Source organism: Dreissena polymorpha, chromosome 5 (assembly GCF_020536995.1).
Source record: "Dreissena polymorpha isolate Duluth1 chromosome 5, UMN_Dpol_1.0, whole genome shotgun sequence".
Lineage (NCBI taxonomy): Eukaryota > Metazoa > Mollusca > Bivalvia > Myida > Dreissenidae > Dreissena > Dreissena polymorpha.
The window spans coordinates 90,520,870-90,544,082 of NC_068359.1; the positions used below are offsets into that span (position 1 = coordinate 90,520,870).

The 23,213-nt window shown below is 37.6% G+C and overlaps 1 protein-coding gene across 1 annotated transcript in view; it reads right to left on the reverse strand.

The window, feature by feature from the left end:
* Positions 1-23,213, reverse strand: part of LOC127881730 (solute carrier family 2, facilitated glucose transporter member 3-like) — a 76,165-nt gene that overhangs the window by 13,735 nt on the left and 39,217 nt on the right. The window contains exons 6-9 of the mRNA XM_052429813.1: positions 15,788-15,895; positions 8,427-8,515; positions 5,648-5,746; positions 5,104-5,316 (exon numbers count right to left, since the gene is read on the reverse strand). Of these exons, the coding sequence (XP_052285773.1) occupies positions 5,104-5,316; positions 5,648-5,746; positions 8,427-8,515; positions 15,788-15,895 (509 nt within the window). The remainder of the gene's footprint in view (positions 1-5,103; positions 5,317-5,647; positions 5,747-8,426; positions 8,516-15,787; positions 15,896-23,213) is intronic.

The following is a 23,213-nucleotide window of genomic DNA, read 5'->3' on the forward strand; positions in this document are numbered from 1 at the left end:
GTGAGCATTTTTTATATATGGAAAACGTTACTACGGTGTTAACTAAACAGACTAAAAAGTCCGGGAATTGTCGCACAGGTCCTTTGCTTATAACGTAGGTACATTTATCTCTCCAAAAGATATTGTCGTTCTTTCTATTTCACATATTTTTAGATGCTGAAGATCAAATCTACGCATGTTCTACAAGATTAATGAAAGTTCCTTCATTCAATCATGAATCTTTTTCCAAAATTCCAAAAAGTGTTTGTAGGTTTCTGTTACTTATATAGTTCATGACATATGCAAAATACCTAAAGACGTAGATCACCTGAACTTTACTTCATTCTTGAGGCATTAGTGAGTGTAGCAGGATTGTTAACGTGGTGAAGAAATTGTTTATTGTACAAAGAAGATATTTGCCTGAGGAAACATAAAGTTACGAGTTTTTCAGGTTCATGAGGTGCTGAAAGGCAGTAGGAATGATAACTTTGTAGAGGTTGTTTGTTAAACAAAGTAAATGTTTATGAGACAAAAAATTGAATTATAATTCATCAAGATGTTGCGATCATGGCAACACTACTTGCATATGGCGTGAGGTTTAAAGAGATATCATGACAAACAATTAGCTTGACCTAACTTTCCTTTACTTTTTCCATCTGACATTGGTTACCTGTCATGTTTGTTTTTGAAAAATACTAGGATTGCCATATATTGAAATAAGGTATCTGACCTATTCTCTGAGGTTTCCAGACGTTTCCCCCCCCCCCCCCCCCCAAGACGTTTCTTCCCCAAGACGTTTCCCCCCCAAGACGTTTCCCCCCCATTTAAGTTTTAGTGCAGACGTTCCCCCCCCCCCAATAAATTTATAATTGTTTGGTTGAAGTATAATCTTTGTTTATTATCAAAATTATTATTTTGTTTATGAAGTCTTTAATTAACTTTAAATATCTATGAAGCAGCATGTATGTTTTTTTTTTGGTTTTATAATTTCTTTTTGGAGGGTTTAACTGTGTAAGGATTGCATGTAAATCATTAGTAAGTGCATGTTGGTGTACTAGTGGTATAAATACTAGTGGAATAAATGGAATATTCTTAAAATCTTACTGAGTATCTTATACATGTTGCTCATTTGGGAACACAAATGCAACCAAGAATAATGTATAATCAAGACCCGTTTTGAATACACAATTAACACCTTATTTCAGTTTGAGTAAACCTGGGCAGGGTTGTGCAATTGTAGTTGTTTGCTGTTTTTAATCCAATTAAATATGGTCAATTGGTGAATTGAAAAATGGTAAAATCAAATTTAAATTAATTTTAAAAACTGCTTTCCTTGTAACAGTTAAATATGATAAATAAATAAACTTTGTAACTGTGAACAATTTTTTTTCATGCATTCATGTTTATTATCAAATTATTTTATGTAACTGATATTTTATTTTTTACTAATAACTAATTTAGACTAATTAAAACAGAATTGAACTTTGCTTGCACATTATTTCATTATTAATAATATAATTAGCAAGTGTAATAAAAACTTATTGATATTTAAATAATTTAACTCAATGATATTAATAATATTTAAAAGCAAAAAAAAACACAAATAAACTTTTTTATTAAATGAATTTGTGGAATTTAAGGAAAAATTAATAACTTTATGAATTAAACAAGAAACCGTCGGAGACGGGTGGTGCTCCCCACAGGTTTTTTTTGTCACAATATTGCACTATATATTCAGATAAAAGGAAACGTCTTGAGGGGCATAACTTTGGACAAAATAATACGATGGATGGTTTAGCAACTTAAAAATTTCAAAGGGCCATAACTCTCTAAATAAATCATCTAATCAGAACCCACTAATAACATGCGCATCTCCTCAAGGTAGTTAAGCTTCCCATAAAGCTTCATTGAAGTCCAGTCAGTAGTTGGGGAGAAATAGCCCAGACAAGAATTGCACTATATGTACAGTTTATAGAAAATTTCAAAGGGCCATAACTCTGTGAAAAATCATCCGACCATAAACGGCTGATAATATGCACATCTCCTGTTGGTAGTGAAGCTTCCCATAAAGTTTTATTGAATTCCCATGATAAGTTGCTGAGAAATAGCTCGGACAAGAATTGCACTATATGTACAATGGACAATTTCAAAGGGCCATAACTCTGTGAAAAATCATCCGACCATAACCGGCTGATAATATGCACATCTCCTGTTGGTAGTGAAGCTTCCCATAAAGTTTCATTGAATTCCCGTAATAAGTTGCTGAGAAATAGCTCGGACAAGAATTGCACTATATGTACAATGGACAATTTCAAAGGGCCATAACTCTGTGAAAAATCATCCGACCAGAACTGGCTGATAATATGCACATCTCCTCTTGGTAGTGAAGCTTCCCATAAAGTTTCATTGAATTCCGGTCATTAGTTGCTGAGAAATAGCCCGGACAAAATTGCACTATATGTACAGTTAATGGAAAATTTCAAAGGGCCATAACTCTGTGAAAAATCATCCGACTAGAACTGGCTGATAATATGCACATCTCCTCTTGGTAGTGAAGCTTCCCATTAAGACACATAAAATGCACTGAATTTTAATAAAAATCGATAAAGTTATTTTTTTCACATATCCTGGCATTATAACAAATAACTACTTCTAATATACATCTCTAGTGAGGAAACGTCTGGGGAGAAAACGTCTTGGGGGGAAACGTCTGCCACCCTTCTCTGATCGGTTGCTTGTAATAGACTTAGCGGCAGTCGTGTTATAAACAAGGGGATTGTTCAAGGCATTGGTAGAATATACTTTTAATAGATACATCTTTTTTAAGTTGGATTCTCCTTACTTTTTTGCTACTGAATATTAAAATCACTTAATTACAATGTAACAATTTGTTGTTAACTTTATCTTGAACAAATATTTTTTGCAATCTGTTTATAAATCATAAAATGATGTCATTCAAATTTTTTTTTTTTTAAATAGGGCCTATAATAAAACAAGAATTTTGAGAATGTTAACATAAAAGAATAATACTAACCATTTGGTGAAAACAAACAAAACAATACAATTTTTTTTATAGAACGTTATATACAAACAAGGTTAATGGACTAAATATAAACAAACACACTTGAGTGTTCTTCTTGTGTTAATGATGTATTAAACTGAGTTAAATTAATATATATAATTTGTTTACCTTTCAATATCTTGCATTTCACATCTTTAGTTCAATGCTATTTCAATTAACTGAACAGCGTGACAAACATAATAAAGCAGAATATGCATATCAATCTGATTATACACAGATCCACTATCATATAAATCAAATCATGTTTGTCTATTTCCATGTTCGAAAGATCCTCTTCTAAATTGTTTTACTTCGCGAGTAGACTGAACTCCCAATTTGCAAACAGAAACACTGGTTTCCGTGACACAAATTCACTGTGCACATTTCTAAACAAAATATGTGTTTCTTGTATCTAAAGCGTAGTCTTTTTCGTTGACAAACACATTTCATTATTCCTATCAAACTATATGATGTCAGTCGTTAATTCGATTGATATTTGTCATTTCAATAATCTTAATTTTCGCTTCACAACGGCGCCATTTGTATACGAAATACCAAACACATTTTAGAAACCGAATTGGAAGATTGGGAAACGACAGCCAATTATATCGCTCGTTTTAAAAATGCTTAGGCAGAATCTACCAGTGTAAAATGCGGAGAGATTTCGCGGGCTGCGGATATATTAAGCATATGTTCATTTTTGTGACCCCCGGGGCAGGGTTAAATTTGACCCCAGGGGCATACTTTGAACAAACTTGGTAGAGAACTATTAGATGTCACTACATACCAAATTTGGTAGCCCTAGGCCCTACGGTTATGAACAGAAAGATTTTTAAAGTTTGCACAAAATAGGCTTTATATAAGCATATGTTCAATTTTGTGACCCCATGGGCAGGGTCAAATTTGACCCCAGGGGCATAATTTGAAGAAATTTGGTAGAGGACTATTAGATGTCTCTACATACCCATTTTGATAACCCTAAACCCAATGGTTATGGACGAAAAGATTTTGAAAGTTTTCACAAAATAGGCCTTATATAAGCAAATTTTCAATTTTGTGACCCCCGGGGCGGTTTCAAATTTGACCCCAGGGGCATAATTTGAACAAATTTGAAAGAGGTTCACCCAAGGAACATTCCTGAGAAATTTCATCAGAATTGGACCAGTACTTTAGGAGAAGAAGATGTCTAAAGAAAAAGTTAACGCACGGACGCACGCACGCACGACGGACACAGGACCATGACATAAGCCCCGCTGGCCTCTGGCCAGTGAAGCTAAAAAAGGACAATAACTTTAAAACAAGAGGGTTCGTGTGCACTGCACATTCCCTTAATAAGATCTACCCACCAAGTTTCAATTTGATACCTTAAAATGAATTTTTAGATATGCTTAGAACAAAAATAAGAAAAAGAAATACCTACCAATGAAGTTTCAAGTTGACACTTTTCATGATATGTTCAAAACAAAATTTAAGCTTAAAAATTAACTCAAGGCAATAACACAATAGGGTGGCAGGACTTGTTCTTTAATTGCACACCCTATCAATGAAATCTACATATCAATAAAGTTTATAATGGTCAAGATATGCCCCGGACAAATGCATGAACAAAATTAACAAAGTGCAATAACTCTAAATATTTGAGTAAGAGTTATGTTTCTGTTGCACTGTCATAAGATCAACCTACAAATGAAGATTCGTAAATAGCTTTAGAGACATCCACCAACAGAGAGACAACCTCAGTTATTGTAATGGCAAAAAATGTGAATTCAAGAGTGTTTACAGGCGCTTTTTTCTGAATAGACCCAGTGAGCAGTTTTTATACTCCATGACAGAGTTTTAAACTAGGCAAAGGCATCATTGGAACAAATGTGTTGGCCACGTTTAAATGAGATTTAATGTGGCCTATAGAGTGTTCACAAGGTAAATGATGGCTCTTATCAGACAACGCACAAGGGACAAATGATGATCACAAAAGCTTACAATAATTTCTCAGGTGAGCTTAACATATGACTTGTTTCAAACAAATTAAGTTATTGTTATATGATAACTTTTAAGTAACAGACCTGATATATCTGTCCTGAGGTAAGTATTAGGCTGAAGATGAACATTCCGCCCAGGCCCGTCAGATGCAGGGTGCGCCGCCCCAGCCTGTCCATGAGCAGGGCGGACACCAGGGTCATGGAGGAGTTCACTGCCCCTGTTGCCAGTGTGGCCATCTCGGCACTAGACTCACGGAGACCAGCACCCATAAATATACTCGTGGAGTAATATATCACCTGCAACAAACAGAATGGCTGTAAGAATTGTGAGACATTCAGTCAGGGTTTATGTTCACTTGATTCTAATGATGTCATGTACAACAAATGTTAGTTTGTAATGTAAGGCTTGGGAAGAGCCCAGCAATCACATTGTCGGGTAATTAGTTATATACATAAGTCAATGAAAGTGAAAACCAACATACAAGTAAGGTTTAAATGTTTGCGTCTATTTGGCTTAAGCTACAATTGTAAACAATGTTTAATGTCAGAGTAAGCATTATCAGTGCACAATATCAATGGACATGATCCAACAATTTATTTGGCAAGTATGAATAAACGGAAAACTTACAGCATTAATTCCTGACCACTGTTGAGACAGATGCATGATTATGCAGATAACCATTGGTTTACGAAGCTCTGGGTCCCGAAATAAATCGCATACATAAAACTGAAACAAGTAAATGTTAACTCTTGTTGCAAGATAATACACAAAATAACACATCTAATAATATCGAGGTCATTGTTAAATAACAACTGATTGAATTTTATAGATGATAAAATCACAAGTTGTAATGAAATTTTTATGTGTTCATGATGCTTAAAAAATATATTCCGAAATTTATTTAAATCCGTTCTGATTTGAAAGTAAATTTAAAGTCAACATATTTTATTATGTAAATCAATGCATTCAAACAACCATAATTCTGAAAAAATCTGTTACAGCCAAACTTTCTCCCATAACCACCACCTACAAATTGAGATTTTTCAACTGTGAAATTTAAAAGCATAAGGCATTCAATCATATGCAATTACATATTTGCAATCCATGTCTGAATGCCTTATGCTTCCAACTTAGCAGGGGCTTTTAAACATTGAATGCAGCTGATTCATCGCTTTGTTTACCTTTACAAATATAATTATAATTAAAGGGTAACATTTTCCCATGTTCATGACCCTAGAAATCAAATTGTCCATGCATTCTACCTTGAGAGTTTTTGCTATCACCCATCAACAATACCTGTTTATGACTCTAGATAACTTATTGTCTGTGAGCTATAATTAGAGAGGCTTTTCTATCACCAATCAAAATTATCTTTTTATGACTCTAGATGACTGATTGTATATAAGTTCCTATAATGGAGTACCCACTATCATGCATCAACACTACCTGTCCTGCAATTACTCATCAACACTACCTGTCCTGCAATCACTCATCAACACTACCTGTCCTGCAATCACTCTTCAACACTACCTGTCCTGCAATCACTCAACAACACTACATGTCTTGCAATCACCCATCAACACTACCTGTCCTTCAATCACCCATCAACACTACCTGTCCTGCAATCACCCATCAACACTACCTGTCCTACAATCACCCATCAACACTACCTGTCCTGCAATTACTCATCAACACTACCTGTCCTGCAATCACTCATCAACACTACCTGTCCTGCAATCAATCATTAACACTACCTGTCCTAGAATCACCCATCAACACTACCTGTCCTACAATCACCCATCAACACTACCTGTTCTGCAATTTCTCATCAACACTACCTGTCCTGCAATCACTCATCAACACTACCTGTCCTGCAATCACTCATCAAGACTACCTGTCCTACAATCACCCATCAACACTACCTGTCCTGCAATCACTCATCAATACTACCTGTCCTGCAATCACCCATCAACACTACCTGTCCTGCAATAACTCATCAACACTACCTGTCCTGCAATCACTCATCAACACTACCTGTCATACAATCACCCATCAACACTACCTGTCCTGCAATCACTCACCAACACTACCTGTCCTACAATCACCAATCAACACTACCTGTCCTACAATCACTCATCAACACTACCTGTCCTGCAATCACCCATCAACACTACATGTCCTGCTATCACCCATCAACACTACCTGTCCTGCAATCACCCATCAACACTACCTGTCCTGCAATCACTCATCAACACTACCTGTCCTGCAATCACTCATCAACACTACCTGTCCTTCAATAACCAATCAACACTACCTGTCCTGCAATCACCCATCAACACTACCTGTTCTGCAATCACTCATCAACACTACCTGTCCTGCAATCACCCATCAACACTACCTGTTCTGCAATCACCCATCAACACTACCTGTGTTGCAATCACCCATCAACACTACCTGTCCTACAATCACCCATCAATGCTACCTGTCCTACAATCACCCATCAACACTACCTGTCCTGCAATCACCCATCAACACTAGCTGTCCTTAAATCACTCAACAACACTTCCTGTCCTGCAATCACTCATCAACACTACCTGTCCTGCAATCACCCATCAACACTACCTGTCCTACAATCACTCATCAACACTACCTGTCCTGCAATCACCCATCAACACTACCTGTCCTACAATCACTCATCAACACTACCTGTCCTGCAATCACTCATCAACACTACCTGTCCTGCAATCACCCATCAACACTACCTGTCCTACAATCACTCATCAACACTACCTGTCCTGCAATCACTCATCAACATTACCTGTCCTTCAATAACCCATCAACACTACCTGTCTTGCAATCACCCATCAACACTACCTGTCCTACAATCACTCATCAACACTACCTGTCCTGAAATCACTCAACAACACTACCTGTCCTACAATCACTCATCAACACTACCTGTCCTGCAATCACTCATCAACATTACCTGTCCTGCAATCACCCATCAACACTACCTGTCCTGCAATCACCCATCAACACTACCTGTTCTGCAATCACTCATCAACACTACCTGTCCTGCAATCACCCATCAACACTACCTGTTCTGCAATCACCCATCAACACTACCTGTCTTGCAATCACCAATCAACACCACTTGTTCTGCAATCACTTATCAACACTACCTGTCTTGCAATCACCCATCAACACTACCTGTCTTGCAATCACCCATCAACACTACCTGTCCTTCAATCACCCATCAACACTACCTGTTCTGCAATCACCCATCAACACTACCTGTCTTGCAATCACTCATCAACATTACCTGTCCTACAATCACCCATCAACGCTACCTGTCCTACAATCACTCATCATCACTACCTGTCCTGCAATCACCCATCAACACTACCTGTTTTTCGCGCCTCTGAGCGTCCCTCTCTGCAATCATCTCTTGCATCTCCTTGTGTACATTGGTGGTTCCCCGTAGCCAAACCAGAGCTGAAAACAACATATTCAACTGGAATATTAAGCAATCAATTCTTAGTTGTATGAACATGATCCAATATAATAGAACATGTTCATGTCACAGGATAAGACAGACCACTTAAATGCTTGTCAGGGGGCAGTACATGAATAACTGAACAAGAGTGCCAAAATAGTTGTATGCTTGTCAGGGGGCAGTACACGAATCATGGAACAAGAGTTCCATAATAGTTGTATGCTTGTCAGGGGCAGAACATGAATCACTGAACAAGAGTGCCATGATAGTTGTATGCTTGTCAGGGGGCAGTAAATGAATCACTGAACAAGAGTGACACAATATTTGTATGCTTGTCAGGGGGCAGTACATGAATCACTGAACAAGAGTGACACAATAGTTGTATGCTGGTCTGGAGGCAGCACATGAATCACTGAACAAGAGGGTCATGATAGTTGTATGCTTGCCAGGGGGCAGTACATGAATCACTGAACAAGAGCGACACAATAGGTGTATGCTTGTCAGGGGGGCAGTACATTAATCACTTAACAAGAGTGTCACAAGAGTTGTATGCGTGTCAGGGGGCAATACATGAATCACTTAACAAGAGCGCCACAATAGGTGAATGCTTGTCAGGGGGCAGTACATGAATCACTGAACAATAGAGCTGTAACGATTCGGTTCGATGCATCGAAAAACCGGTTCAATCCCGATTGATCCGCACTTGTAATTTGTAATACGTCTTGTGATTTGTCAATAGCCAATATGGAATCCAATGAATGAATGAATAACATGCTGAGCATTACATCAGCCGGTAAAATGGTTTCTTCAACCACGCTAATAGACGCACCGCCAAAATTAAAATCAGAAGTATGGGAACATTTCGGGTTTCGCGAAGATTCTGATGCAAAGGCAACTTGCTAAACGTGTTTTGTTCACGTAAGTTATGCTAAATCTGGAAGCATTACAAAGTTGAGGCAACATTTAAAGAGAAAACACTCGGTTGATATTTCAGATGTGAAATCTTCATCTCCTACAACAAGCTCTTTTAACACGTTAACAACACAATCAGAGAATAACTCAACAGGAAGTTTTGTTCAATACATTTTTTGTTCATAAAACAATGTTGGGTTTAAAATTCTCATTTCAAAAATTAAACACTTAAAATGTGCAACATAATAAGTGAATAACATAAACAAACCATATTAATTTATTCCCTGGACAAACCAAACATGAAATAGTTTGCTAAATAAGCAGCAAATAGCTTAATTTGTATCGAATTGAAAATAATCGAATCGGACCATTTGGTATCGAAATCGAATCAAATCGAATGATGGGTGAATCGTTACAGCTCTACTGAGTGCCACAATACATGTAGTTGTATGCTTGTAAGGGGGCAGCACATGAATCACTGAACAAGAGTGCCATGATAGTTGTATGCTTGTCAGGGGGCAGTACATGAACAAGAGTGACACAATAGGTGTATGCTTGTCAGGGGGCAGTACATGAATCACTGAACAAGAATGCCACGATAGTTGTTTGCTTGTCTGAGGGCAGCACATGAATCACTGAACAAGAGTGCCGTGATAGTTGTATGCTTGTAAGGGGGCAGTACATGAATCACTGAACAAGAGTGACACAATAGGTGTATGCTTGTCAGGGGGGCAGTACATGAATCACTTAACAAGAGTGTCACAAGAGTTGTATGCGTGTCAGGGGGCAGTACATGAATCACTTGACAAGAGCGCCACAATAGGTGTGCGCTTGTCAGGGGGCAGTACATGAATCACTGAACAAAAGTGCAACAATAGTTGTATGCTTGTCAGGGGGGCAGCACATGAATCACTGAACAAGAGTGCCACCATAGTTGTATGCTTGTCAGGGGGCAGCACATGAATCACTTAACAAGAGTGTCACAATATTTGCATGCTTGTCAGGGGGCAGTACATGAATCACTGAAGAAGAATGCCACGATAGTTGTGTGCTTGTCAGGGGGCAGTTCATAAATCACTGAACAATAGTTCCACAATAGTTGTATTCTTGTCAGGGGACAGTACATGCAACACTTAACAAGAGTGCCACAATAGGTGTATGCTTGTCAGGGGGCGGTACATGAATCACTGAACAAGAGTGCCACAATAGTTGTATGCTTGTCAGGGGGAAGTACAGGAATCACTGAACAAGAGTGCCACAATAGTTGCATGCTTGTCAGGGGGCAGCACATGAATCACTGAACAAGAGTGCCACACTAGTTGTTTGCTTGTCTGGGGGCAGTACATGAATCACTGATCAAGAGTGCTATGATAGTTGTATGCTTGCCAGGGGGCAGTACATGAATCACTGAACAAGAGTGACATGATAGTTGTATGCTTGCCAGGGGGCAGTAAATGAATCACTGAACAAGAGTGCCACATTAGGTGTATGCTTGTCAGGGGGGCAGTACAATAATCACTTAACAAGAGTGTCACACGAGTTGTATGCGTGTCACGGGGCAGCACATGAATCACTTAACAAGAGCGCCACAAAAGTTGTATGCTTGTCAGGGGGGCAGTACATGAATCACTGAACATGAGTGTCACAATAGTTGTATGCTTGTCAGGGGGCAGTACATGAATCACTGAACAAGGGCATCACAATAGTTGTATGCTTGTCAGGGGGCAGTACATGAATCACTGAACAAGGGCATCACAATAGTTGTATGCTTGTCAGGGGGCAGTACATGAATCACTGAACAAGGGCATCACAATAGTTGTATGCTTGTCAGGGGGCAGTACATGAATCACTGAACAAGGGCATCACAATAGTTGTATGCTTGTCAGGGGGCAGTACATGAATCACTTAAGGTATTAGCATTCTAATGGGACATGTTGATTTTCTCTGCTTTCTTCGCATATTTCTTAGTGTTGTGGTATTCTGCATCTATAATTTAAGTTTAAATACAATTCACTGTACAATAATTTTATTTATACATTTTAAGTTTTCAACCCCCATTTTTTTTCTTTTTTTTCTTAACCATGTATTTACAAGTTTCACTCTCATTAATCATTAATCAAAATATTGAACAAACAACACTTTTTTACTTTAAGTTTTTTAACAAAAAGGTCAAATAAAAATAATAATTTTGTTATCAATTATTTGTCTAATTTTTGAAAACTTGAATCGTCAAAAATTTGTTCCCCACCTAATCTACAGATTTGTTAAGTCATCTTTGTTAGTAGAAGATATAAGTTTAATATCTTCTGCTAAAATGCCCAGGGTCGTACGCAGGAATATTTGACTGGGGGGCCCAACTGCGGAGGGTGCCTAATTTTAATTTTGTTTGAATTACCGGTAGGTACTTTTCAGGTGAATTTTAATGCTAAAAAAAATATTATTTTGTGATATTTTGTTTTTTGTGTGTGATAAATTTATGGAAAATAACAAGTAAATCAGCACCATTCTGAAGTCTAAAGCTTTATAGGTGTGAAATATGATGTTTGATATAGATGGAAAGCAAACTAAAAAAAGTCAAAAACGTTTTTTAAGAAAGTTTCATTAAGTATGACTGACATTTAACTGTATTAGTTTTTCTCTTTGAATTCAAACCTCCTCTAGTTATGGGCCTTGGATTTGTTTTTCCTTAAAAATAACAGTTTTCCGGATGTTGTTTTATATGAAACTCTATAAGATATTGACTAATTTTTATGCACCGGGTATGATGGCATATAGCAGTCAATCTGTCTGTCCATTCAGCATTTCATTTTCCAGACTTTTTTCAAAACACTAAGATATTGATCCGGTATTTGGTGTGTGAGTCTATCTACATGACATACAAATTAAGTATGAGTTTCATTCTGGTCAATAGATTTTTGGCAAAGTTATGGGCCTTGGACTTAGACAAAGACAATTACCGGTTTAAATTAATGATGATTATCCAAATCACCTCCCTAATTGCTTTCTTTTTTTTCACAAATTATTAACATCAGCTATTTTCAGACCTGGCAAATCAATAGACGTGTTACATCAATTATCAACCATTGATAGATGAAGCATTCAGGATCACAAGGAGTAATTGACTTATCGGGGATATGTGAACAAAGCGATAAGAAAAAATTGTCATGGGGCTTATCTCCGCTGGAGAGTAAATTTGCGCCCTTGTTTATCAGGGACAATAAAACACATCTGCTCTTTTGAGGGAAAGTGTACTGTGAGCCCTTTCATAAGTGAAAAATTTGTAGTAGGCCCATTAAAAAAATCCTCACTCAACAGCCAGCTTGGGGGGCCTGGGCCCATGGCTTGGGTACGGGGCTGCATGCCATTCAAAACATTGCAGGCAAAGATAAATAAGTTATTCAGAAAATTTTAACATATGCAAACACAGTTGAATCATTCACAGACATTTTCTTTACTTTTGTCCACTTACAAAAATAAATATTGTGTACCTGTTGGATTGAAACTTAATTTAAATAAGCTTGTAAAAATGTTGCTATAATGCAAATTTGTACAACTGTGATAAATGATTGCCCAATGCCATGTTTCATGGGAAAACACCATTTAATGGGTTCAGCTCCCTACACAAGATTAGAAATAAACACAGAAGTACAATGATTTAAGAATAGACACTGGAAGACCTGCTGCTTGATTGATAGTCAGGTGCATATTAATAGGTTTTGCTACTTTACTTTTAAATTTTAGTTACTTTTTTATTCTATTTATTTCATAATTTCATGTTAACACATTTGTTCATTTTAGCTCTAATATGATGGCTTGTCTAAGTATGGAAAAACACTTAATATATGCAGCATGTGAGTAAGTATTCATCAACAGTCTTCTGCAGTGTCATCATGAATTCACAGCCCTAGTAGGTATGTACACATGCACATGTTAATGACAGTGTAATCCTAGCCCGACCATGCTGCCTGGCAGCGGACTGCCAGCCTCCAAGGCTCATCTCTGCATTCAGCTGTGCTCCTTCACAGGAACAGACTTATCAACTCTGCAAGCCCCCTACCCAGCCCACATGGCTTATCAGGCACTGTCATAGACCAGGGGGCAGTGTCAACAGAAAGGTGTCACACTTAAATACTGATGGATTACTGCATAAAAGGAAACTGGACAAAACAAACAAAAAATATCCTATAAATAACCAAGACTATTGCCAAGCAATGAAAGTCCCCTACCGGCTCCACCATTGTCAGAAATTCCACCATTGTCAGAATATTTTTTTATTTGTTGCCATAGCAACCAGAATTTTTGACATACAAACAAAATGAAATGACGTGCATAATGTTCATATTGCCATCTATCCATGTTTCAAGTTTCATGAAAAAATATTAAGAACTTTTAAAGTAATCGCAGGATCCAGAAAAAAATACCATTTTCAGCAGTATTTCTAGTCTATTTGTTGCCATAGCAACCAGAAGTTTAGACATCGGAACAAAATGAAATGACGTGCACAATGTCAATATTGCCATCTATCCATATTTCAAGTTTCATGAAAAAATATTACGAACTTTTAAAGTTATCACAGGATCCAGAAAACCACCATTTTCAGCAGTATTTCTAGTCTATTTGTTGCCATAGCAACCATAATTTTTGACGTATGAACAAAATGAAATGACGTGCATAATGTCCATAATTGCCATCTATCCATGCTTCAAGTTTCATGAAAAAATATTAAGAACTATTAAATTTATCGCAGGATCCAGAAAAAAACACAATTTTCAGCAGTATTTCTAGTCTATTTGTTGCCATAGCAACAAGAATTTTTGACGTAGGAACAAAATGAAATGACGTGCATAATGTCCATATTGCCATCTATCCATATTTCAAGTTTCATGAAAAAATATTAAGAACTTAGTAAGTTATCGCAGGATCCAGAAAAGTGTGACGGACGGACGGACGGATAAAAAAAACGTAAGTCCCCTCCGGTGAAACCGGTAGGGGACTAATAACAAGACCTGTGTTTGTGAAACACAAAGACCCCTACTGCGCTGTGAACCAGCACAGCAGCTATTTTAGAAAAAATTTCTAAATCTAAGACAAATAACTTTGCCAAAAATCAATAAGCTGAATATCTGAAAACCATAGAAATCCTCCAGATTTTGTTTTTGGTCAGGAACTCTTTATATAATTGCTTAAACAAGACGCCTCAAATTTAGCGCATAAAAAATATTTAAAAAACCATCTGTTTCGATCAGTTTATCCTTCTTTTTGATAGTTTCATAAATTCCTATAACTTCGACCACACACTTATTTGGAAATTATGACACATATCTGATAAATATTGTGTTATTTCTTTGTATTTAAAAAATTCTATCACATTATTTATTTTTTAGTAAATAAAATGCTAATATTACATATAGTTTGGAAAAAAGCCTTTGGTAAAGATTTAGCTAAATTTGCTACACATGTAAAATAAAATGACAATTATTTTCAAAATATTCACATGAAATCAGTACATTGGTCTTTATTAGTCTTAAACAATATTAATTTATTACAGAACATAAAATGTTTTCCAAGGGAAATGATGACACAACAGATTGATTGGAAGATAGTTACTAATCACTGGGTAGCTTGGGTGCCATCCTAGCATTGTCATGTTAATAAGGAAGTACCTGCTATGTCAATTACTTTGCCTTTATTTTGTTGTAAAGACATGAATTGTTTAATTAAATGTCTTACTCTTCTTGAATATGTTTTCATTCAGTTAAAAAAAGTCAATGAACTCTGAATAGTGGCTGAAAATACTGGAAAATAGAATTTGTGCATTTTATCCAGTAATCTCATAGTACCAGTTTTTAGTTAGAAAACCAATGGCAATATTTCAAAGTTCGTAACCCCTTGTTCCAAAAAAATCATAAAAACAAGGGCTGTTTGTAAAACACGCATGCCCCAAAATGGGCTGTCCGTTGTGGTGGCAGCAATTGTGTAAATATGTTAGATACAATTTTACTGCTTTTGGTCACTGTGACCTTGACCTAGTGACCTGAAAATCAATATGTGTCATCTGCCAGTCATGATCAATGTACCTATGAAGTTTCATGATCCTAGGCCTAGGCGTTCTTGAGTTATCATCCGGAAACCATTTGGTGGACGGACGGACCGACCAACAGACCGACCGACGGACCGACATGTGCAAAACAGTATACCACCTCTTCTTCGAAGGGGGGCATAAATATAATATCCAGTGTAATTCATTAAAGCAAACAGAAAATACTTTCTGAAACCCTTAATAGTATTTCTGCAATCATTTGTCATCAATAACTTTGTTTAAACAAATTATTGCTTCATGCTAGTTCAGTGTAACCTACCTCTCTCTGCCTCTAGATCCTCCTGGCGCTGGATGACTAGAAACCTGGGGCTCTCTGGACAGCAGGACAGGGCCACTAGCTGCCAAACCACCAGCACCAGCGGGACACCTGTACACAATACAGAGAAGTATCTGTACACAATACACAGGTGTTTGAACAGAATTAGACCAGGGCCAGAGGAACACCTGTACACAATACAGAAGGGCTTGAACAGTATCAGACCAAAAACAAAGGGACGTCTGTACGAAACACAGAGTAGCATCTGTACCCAATACACAGGTGCTTGAACAGAATTAGACCAGCACCAGAAGGACATCTGTACACAATACAGAGAAGCATCTGTACACAACACACAGGGGCTTGAACAGTATCAGACCAACGCCACAGGGACATTTGTACACAATACACAGGGGCTTGACCAGTATCAGACCAAAACCACAGGGACATCTGTACACGATACAGAGAAGCATCTGTACACGATACACAGGGGCTTGAACAGTATCAGACCAAAACCACATGGACATCTGTACCCAACACACAGGGGCTTGACCAGTATCAGACCAAAACCACAGGGACATCTGTACACAATACAGAGAAGCATCTGTACACAATACACAGGGGCTTGAACAGTATCAGACCAAAACCACAGGGACATCTGTACACAATACAGAGAAGCATCTGTACACAATACACTGGGGCTTGAATAGTATCCGACCAAAACCACAAGGACATCTGTAAAAAATACAGAGGGGCTTGAACAGTTTCAGACCAGTACCAGCGGGATATCTGTACACAATACACAGGGGCTTGACCAGTATCAGACCAAAACCACAGGGACATCTGTACACAATACACAGGGGCTTGACCAGTATCAGACCAAAACCACAGGGACATCTGTACACAATACAGAGAAGCATCTGTACACAATACACAGGGGCTTGAACAGTATCAGACCAAAACAACAGGGACATATGTACACAACACACAGGGGCTTGAACAGTATCAGACCAAAACCACAGGGACATCTGTACACACTACACAGGGGCTTGAACAGAATTAGACCAGCACCAGAAGGACATCTGCACACAATACAGAGAAGCATCTGTACACAATACACAGGGGCTTAAACAGTATCAGACAACAAGAGCTGTCTGAGGACAGTGCTCTCGACTATTCGAGTGTTTGAAAGTATAACGTAAGCCATCATGGAGAGGGGGGTGGGTATAATGTGGGTGTGTGGTCATTTAATAGATGATCTCTCAAAAATAAGGAAAAAAATTATTTTATTTTTTTGGGGGGGGGGGATTCTGGGGTGGGGCATGGGGGATGGTTTGGGTGGAGTGCATTGTGGTATTCAGGTAAGTGTTGTTTTGTCAAAGTATGAATCAAAAGTGATCATAAATAAGGAAGTTATGACAATTTAAGCAAAATGTTCAATTATCTTAGTATAAAAGGGGCCATAATTCTGTCAAAATGCTTGATATAGTTGTCTGCTCTTGTTTATAGATTGGGGTCATTTTGGTTAAGACGTATGCAAAATATGAAAGCAATATGTCAAAGGACATAGAAAATATTTGAGGTGGTACGCAAACTTTAACATAGATTTATCAATAATATGCATATTCTAAGTATAAAAGGGGCAATAATTTTGTCAAAATGCTTGATACAGTTGTCTGCTCTTGTTTATAGATTGGGGTCATGTGGTAAAGAAGTATGCAAAATATAAAAGCAATATGTCACAGGACATAGGAAATATTCGGGGTAGTACGCAAACTTTAACATTTGCACGCTTACGCTAACGCGAACGCTAACGCCAACGCCGGGGTGAGTAGAATAGCTCCACTATATATATATTTCATATATAATAGTCGAGCTAAAAACCACAGGGACAACTGTACACAATACACAGGGGCTTGACCAGTATCAGACCAAAACCACAGGGACATCTGTACACAATACACAGGGGCTTGAACAGTATCAGACCAAAACCACAGGGACAACAGTACGCAACACAGAGAATCATCTGTACACAATACACAGGGGCTTGAACAGAATTAGACCAGGACCTGAGGAACATCTGTACAAAATTGACCTTTCCACAGCGAGGATGAAGCCAAGCCCCCCGATTTCAAGGGAGGTCACTCCGCCGAAGTCCATCATAAAACTGGCTACGCGAATCAATAATCGGTACGTTGGAAGATATTCCCGATGAGTTCGGTCCAAATTAAATGAAATTTTTCTACTGCTATCATGTTTTATTTAAATTGTGTTAAATGTAATGTATCAAATGGGTGTATAGCTCCCCTCAAAGATATAGTACCAGAAAGGCCGTTTACCAAAAAGGCTTCCCAAAAAGATCGCATAAGTGAACCAAAAAGGCCTCATGGTATACCAGAAAGGCCATACAATATTTTTTATTATCATTGAATCATTATGCTGAATATAATTATCATATCTATTAAATAGTCGTAACTTTTGTATAAGTCTACTTAAAAGTCGTTAATTTTATAATCAAAGTCGGCCAATTATCGCCAATTATCACATACAGTATGAATTGTCGTTTGTCACAATAATTTTCCTTGCGTAATAGATGCTTCAGTTTTTTAATTAAAAGCCGTTAATTTTGCAACCGATGGCAACATCGCAAATGTGGCACAAGTAAGTCAATTAATTATATAAGAAGACAAAGAACGTTTTATTGAAATCCGATATAACACATATCTACAATGCTTTTGGTCAAAATGACCCATGAGCATTGTTATAATCGTATAACATAGTCAATGTCGTCAAAAAAGTAACATACACAATATATTATTAATTTCCTCTTAAACTATTTTTTGAATGTTTAAAATATAAAAAGTTGAAAGAATTTTCATGTTCAAAAAAACCTCGCTAATCAGACTGGGTATCAAAGTGTCAAGGGTCATTCACAGTTTGCGGCATCTGTTTTGATAACGGATTAGTAGAAAGCCCACATTTTGTGTAAAATGACACTTATTGGCACCTATTGATAATTACATGCGCATTTTAAAATAGTTTCTTAACTTTTAAGAAGATAAAACTAGCTACATTAAATTCGGAAGACTTAAACCGAAAGAAATAAAAATGCTTTATTCTATGTGATATTATTAAAAATTATAACTGATTGTCTTTATTATTACGCATTTCATTAGCATTAATAATATATTTAGCAAAGTTTAGAATGTCTTTTTTATTAGCCGACTGCATTAGAATGTCAAATTTATTTAACGTTGGCCACCTTTAAAAGATGGTTTTAAATGTTCCTTTCTAATTTCTCTATATAGAGGACAAACAAGTAAAAAGTGATACTCGTTTTCTATAGCGTGTCCGTTGCAAAACTTACATTTTCTATTTTCGCGTAGTATCTTATTATAACGACCTTAGAACAAACGTAGAGGTGTTTTGATTTCGGGCGATCGCTTAATATGTTGAGATTAAGCTGTTCGAGTGGACGACCACAAAGACGAATCCAATGTTTGCATTTTTCAAGATTAGTACCCGGTTTAGGGAACGGAAAAACGTAGTTCCATCTTTTAACCGTTCTGGATACCTTGTGTCTGAATTACAAGTGCCATAACAGCACCTTTTAACCATTTTCTTTGTTTAAAACAAGAATTACGTATAAGCTTATGTGTCGGACAACGGCGAGTTTGACGGACAAAATGGCGGATAGAAACGGGCCTAATCTATGCTGTTATCTGATTGGTTAATAAGCCTGTCAATCAATCGGCTGTCGAAAGGTCAATACACAGGGGCTTGAACAGTATCAGACCAAAACCACAGGAACATCTGTGCACAATACACAGGGATTGACCAGTATCAGACCAACACCAGCGGGACACCTGTACACAATACACAAAAATACCTTGAACAGTATCACACACAAATCTTAACTATTAATTGAGCCCCAACTTATGTGTAACAGAGAAGAATTACCCCAACCCAGGACAAATGTATGAACACAGAAAAAGGTTTTGTCAATTGTTTGCTCTGAATAATATTTACAATATATTCTAGAATGTATTATTGTAAGCATTGAGGGTAAAAAAAAAATTCAGAAACACTGATGCCCCCCACAACACATGTTACGGCATAGCCAAGTCCATGATATATTAATTAATGAAATATAATTTATCAATGAATATTATTAATAATAAGGTGAATAAACTGACATTGTAGTGTTTCTAACAATCATAACAACAAACCGTCGGAGACGGGTGATGCTCCCCAAAGGTTTTCTTTGTCACAATATTGCACTATATATTCAGATAAAAGGAAACGTCTTGAGGGCACAGTAGTTGGGGGGACAAGAATTTTTTTATAGAAAATTTCAAAGGGCCATAACTCTGTGAAAAATCATCCGACCAGAACCCGCTGATAATATGCGCATCTCATCTTGGTAGTGAAGCTTCCCATAAAGTTTCATTGAATTCCGGTCATAAGTTGCTGAGAAATAGCCCGGACAAGAATTGCACTAAATTTATAGTTAATGGAAAATTTCAAAGGGCCATAACTCTGTGAAAAATCATCCAACCAGAACCCGCTGATAATATGCACATCTCCTGTTGGTAGTGAAGCTTCCCATAAAGTATGATTGAATTCCGGTCATTAGTTGCTGAGAAATAGCCCGGACAAAAATTGTGCAGGGACGGACACACGGACGGACAGACGAAGCGGCGACTATATGCTCCCCCAAAAATAAATTTTGGGGGAGCATAGGGGGAGCATAAAAATACATGAAAGATTGCAGCTTTTTGTAACAAGAACCGTCGGAGACGGGTGATGCTCCCAAAAGTTTTTTTTTGTCACAATATTGCACTATATATTCAGATAAAAGGAAATTTCTTGAGGGCACAGTAGTTGGGTGGACAATAATTTTTTATAGAAAATTTCAAAGGGCCATAACTCTGTGAAAAATCATCCGACCAGAACCCGCTGATAATATGCACATCTCCTCTTGGTAGAAAAGCTTCCCATAAAGTTTCATTGAATTCCGGTCATTAGTTGCTGAGAAATAGCCCGGACAAGAATTGCACTATATGTACAATTAATGGAAAATTTCAAAGAGCCATAACTCTGTGAAAAATCATTCGACCAGAATCCGTTGATAATATGCACATCTCCTCTTGGTAGTGAAGCTTTCCATAAAGTTTCATTGAATTCCGGTCATTAGTTGCTGAGAAATTGCCCGGACAAAAATTGCACTACATGTACAGTTAATGGAAAATTTCAAAGGGCCATAACTCTGTGAAAAATCATCCAACCAGAACCCGCTGATAATATGCACATCTCCTCTTGGTAGTAAAGCTTCCCATAAAGTTTCATTGAATTCCAATCATTAGTTGCTGAGAAATAGCCCGGACAAAAAATTGTGCACGGACAGATGGATGGACGCACGGATGGACGGACAGACGAAGCGGCAACTATATGCTCCCTCCAAAATAAATTTTGGGGGAGCATAATAAATCTCTAATGGTAAATAATACAAGAGGGCCATGATGGCCCTGAATCGCTCACCTGACTCATTAAGATCAGATGAAAACTATGACCTCTATTGTCTACACAATGTTTTTCTATGATTTTACCTAGTGACCTAGTTCCTGACTCTAGATGACCCAAATACAATCCCAATCCAGATTTCATCAAGATAAACATTCTGACCACAGTTCATAAATATTGGATGAAAACTGTGACCTCTATTGTCAACACAAGGTTTTTCTATTTATTTGACCTAGATTTTTACCCCAGATGACCCAAATACAATCCCACCCAGATTTCATCAAGAATTCTGACCAAATTTCATAAAGGTTGGATGAAAACTGTGATCTCTAATGTCTACACAAGGTTTTTCTATTATTTGACCTAGTGACCTAGTTTTTGACCCCAGATGACCCAAATAAAATCCCAACCCAGATTTCATCAAGATAAACATTCTGACCAAATTTCATAAAGATTGGATGAAAACTGTGACCTCTATTGTCTACAGAAGGTTGTTCTATTATTTGACCTAGTGACCTTGTTTTTGACCCCAGATGACCCAAATACAATCCCAAACCGGATTTCATCAAGATAAACATTTTGACCAAATTTCATCAAGATTGGATGCAAACTGTGACCTCTACTGTCTACACAAACAAATTGTTGACGGACGGACGCACGGACACACGCAGGCACGCACAACGGACATCACACAATCACATAAGCTCACCGTGTCACTTCATGACAGGTGACCTAAAAATATGTGTCGGAGATAAACATGAACAGTTGTGGTTAAAATCCCATAGAAACAAGGGCTGTTTGTAAAACATGCATGCCCCCCTATATGGGCTATAAGTTGTAGTAGCAGCCATTGTGGTGAATACGTTTTTTGTCACTGTGAATGGTGGTGGTGGTGGTGGTGGTGGTGGTGGTGGTGGTGGTGGTGGTGGTGGTTGGTGGTGGTGGTGGGGTGGTGGTGGTGGTGGTGGTGGTGGTGGTGGTGGTGGTGGAGTAGTAGTAGTAGTAGTAGTAGTAGTAGTAGTAGTAGTAGTAGTAGTAGTAGTAGTAGTAGTACATAGTAGTTGTAAGTAGCTAGTAGTAGTAGTAGTAGTAGTAGTAGTAGTAGTAGTAGTAGTAGTAGAAGTAGTAGTAGTAGTAGTAGTAGAAGTAGTAGTAGTAGTAGTAGTAGTAGTAGTAGTAGTAGGTAGTAGTAGTAGTAGTAGTAGTAGTGTAGTAGTAGTAGTAGTAGTAGTTAGTAGTAGTGTAAAAGTAGTAGTAGTAGTAGTAGTGGTAAAAGTAGTAGTAGTAGTGGCAGTAGTAGTAGAAGTAGTAATGGTGGTGGTGGTGGTGGTGGTGGTGGTGGTGGTGGTGGTGGTGGTGGTGGTGGTGGTGGTGGTGGTGGTGGTGGTGGTGGGTGGTAGTAGTACTAGTAGTAGTAGTACTAGTAGTAGTAGTAGAAGTAGTAGTAGTAGTAGTAGTAGTAGTAGTAGTAGTAGTAGTAGTAGTAGTAGTAGTAGTCGTAGTAGTAGTAGTAGTAGTAGTAGTAGTAGTAGTAGTAGTGGTAGTAGTGGTAGTAGTAGCAGAAGTAGTAGTAGTAGTAGTAGTAGTAGTAGTAGTAGTAGTAGTAGTAGTAGTAGTAGTAGCAGTAGCAGTAGCAGAAGCAGTAGCAGCATTACAAGACCAATACTTAAGAATGATCAAATGGGAAAAGGTAACCTAGCACTGGCAGTAAATATGGGGCTCATTTACAGGTCAGATTTGGAATCTCTGCTGTAAAATGAGATTTTGAATGAATTAAAGGGAGGCAAATCTGTAATAAAAAGAACATGCATAAACCGTAGTTGTTTCCCTTGTTTGAACCATGCTAAATCCTTACAAGTTTGGAAAGAATTGGATGAAAAATTTGGACTTTATTGCATAAACACCA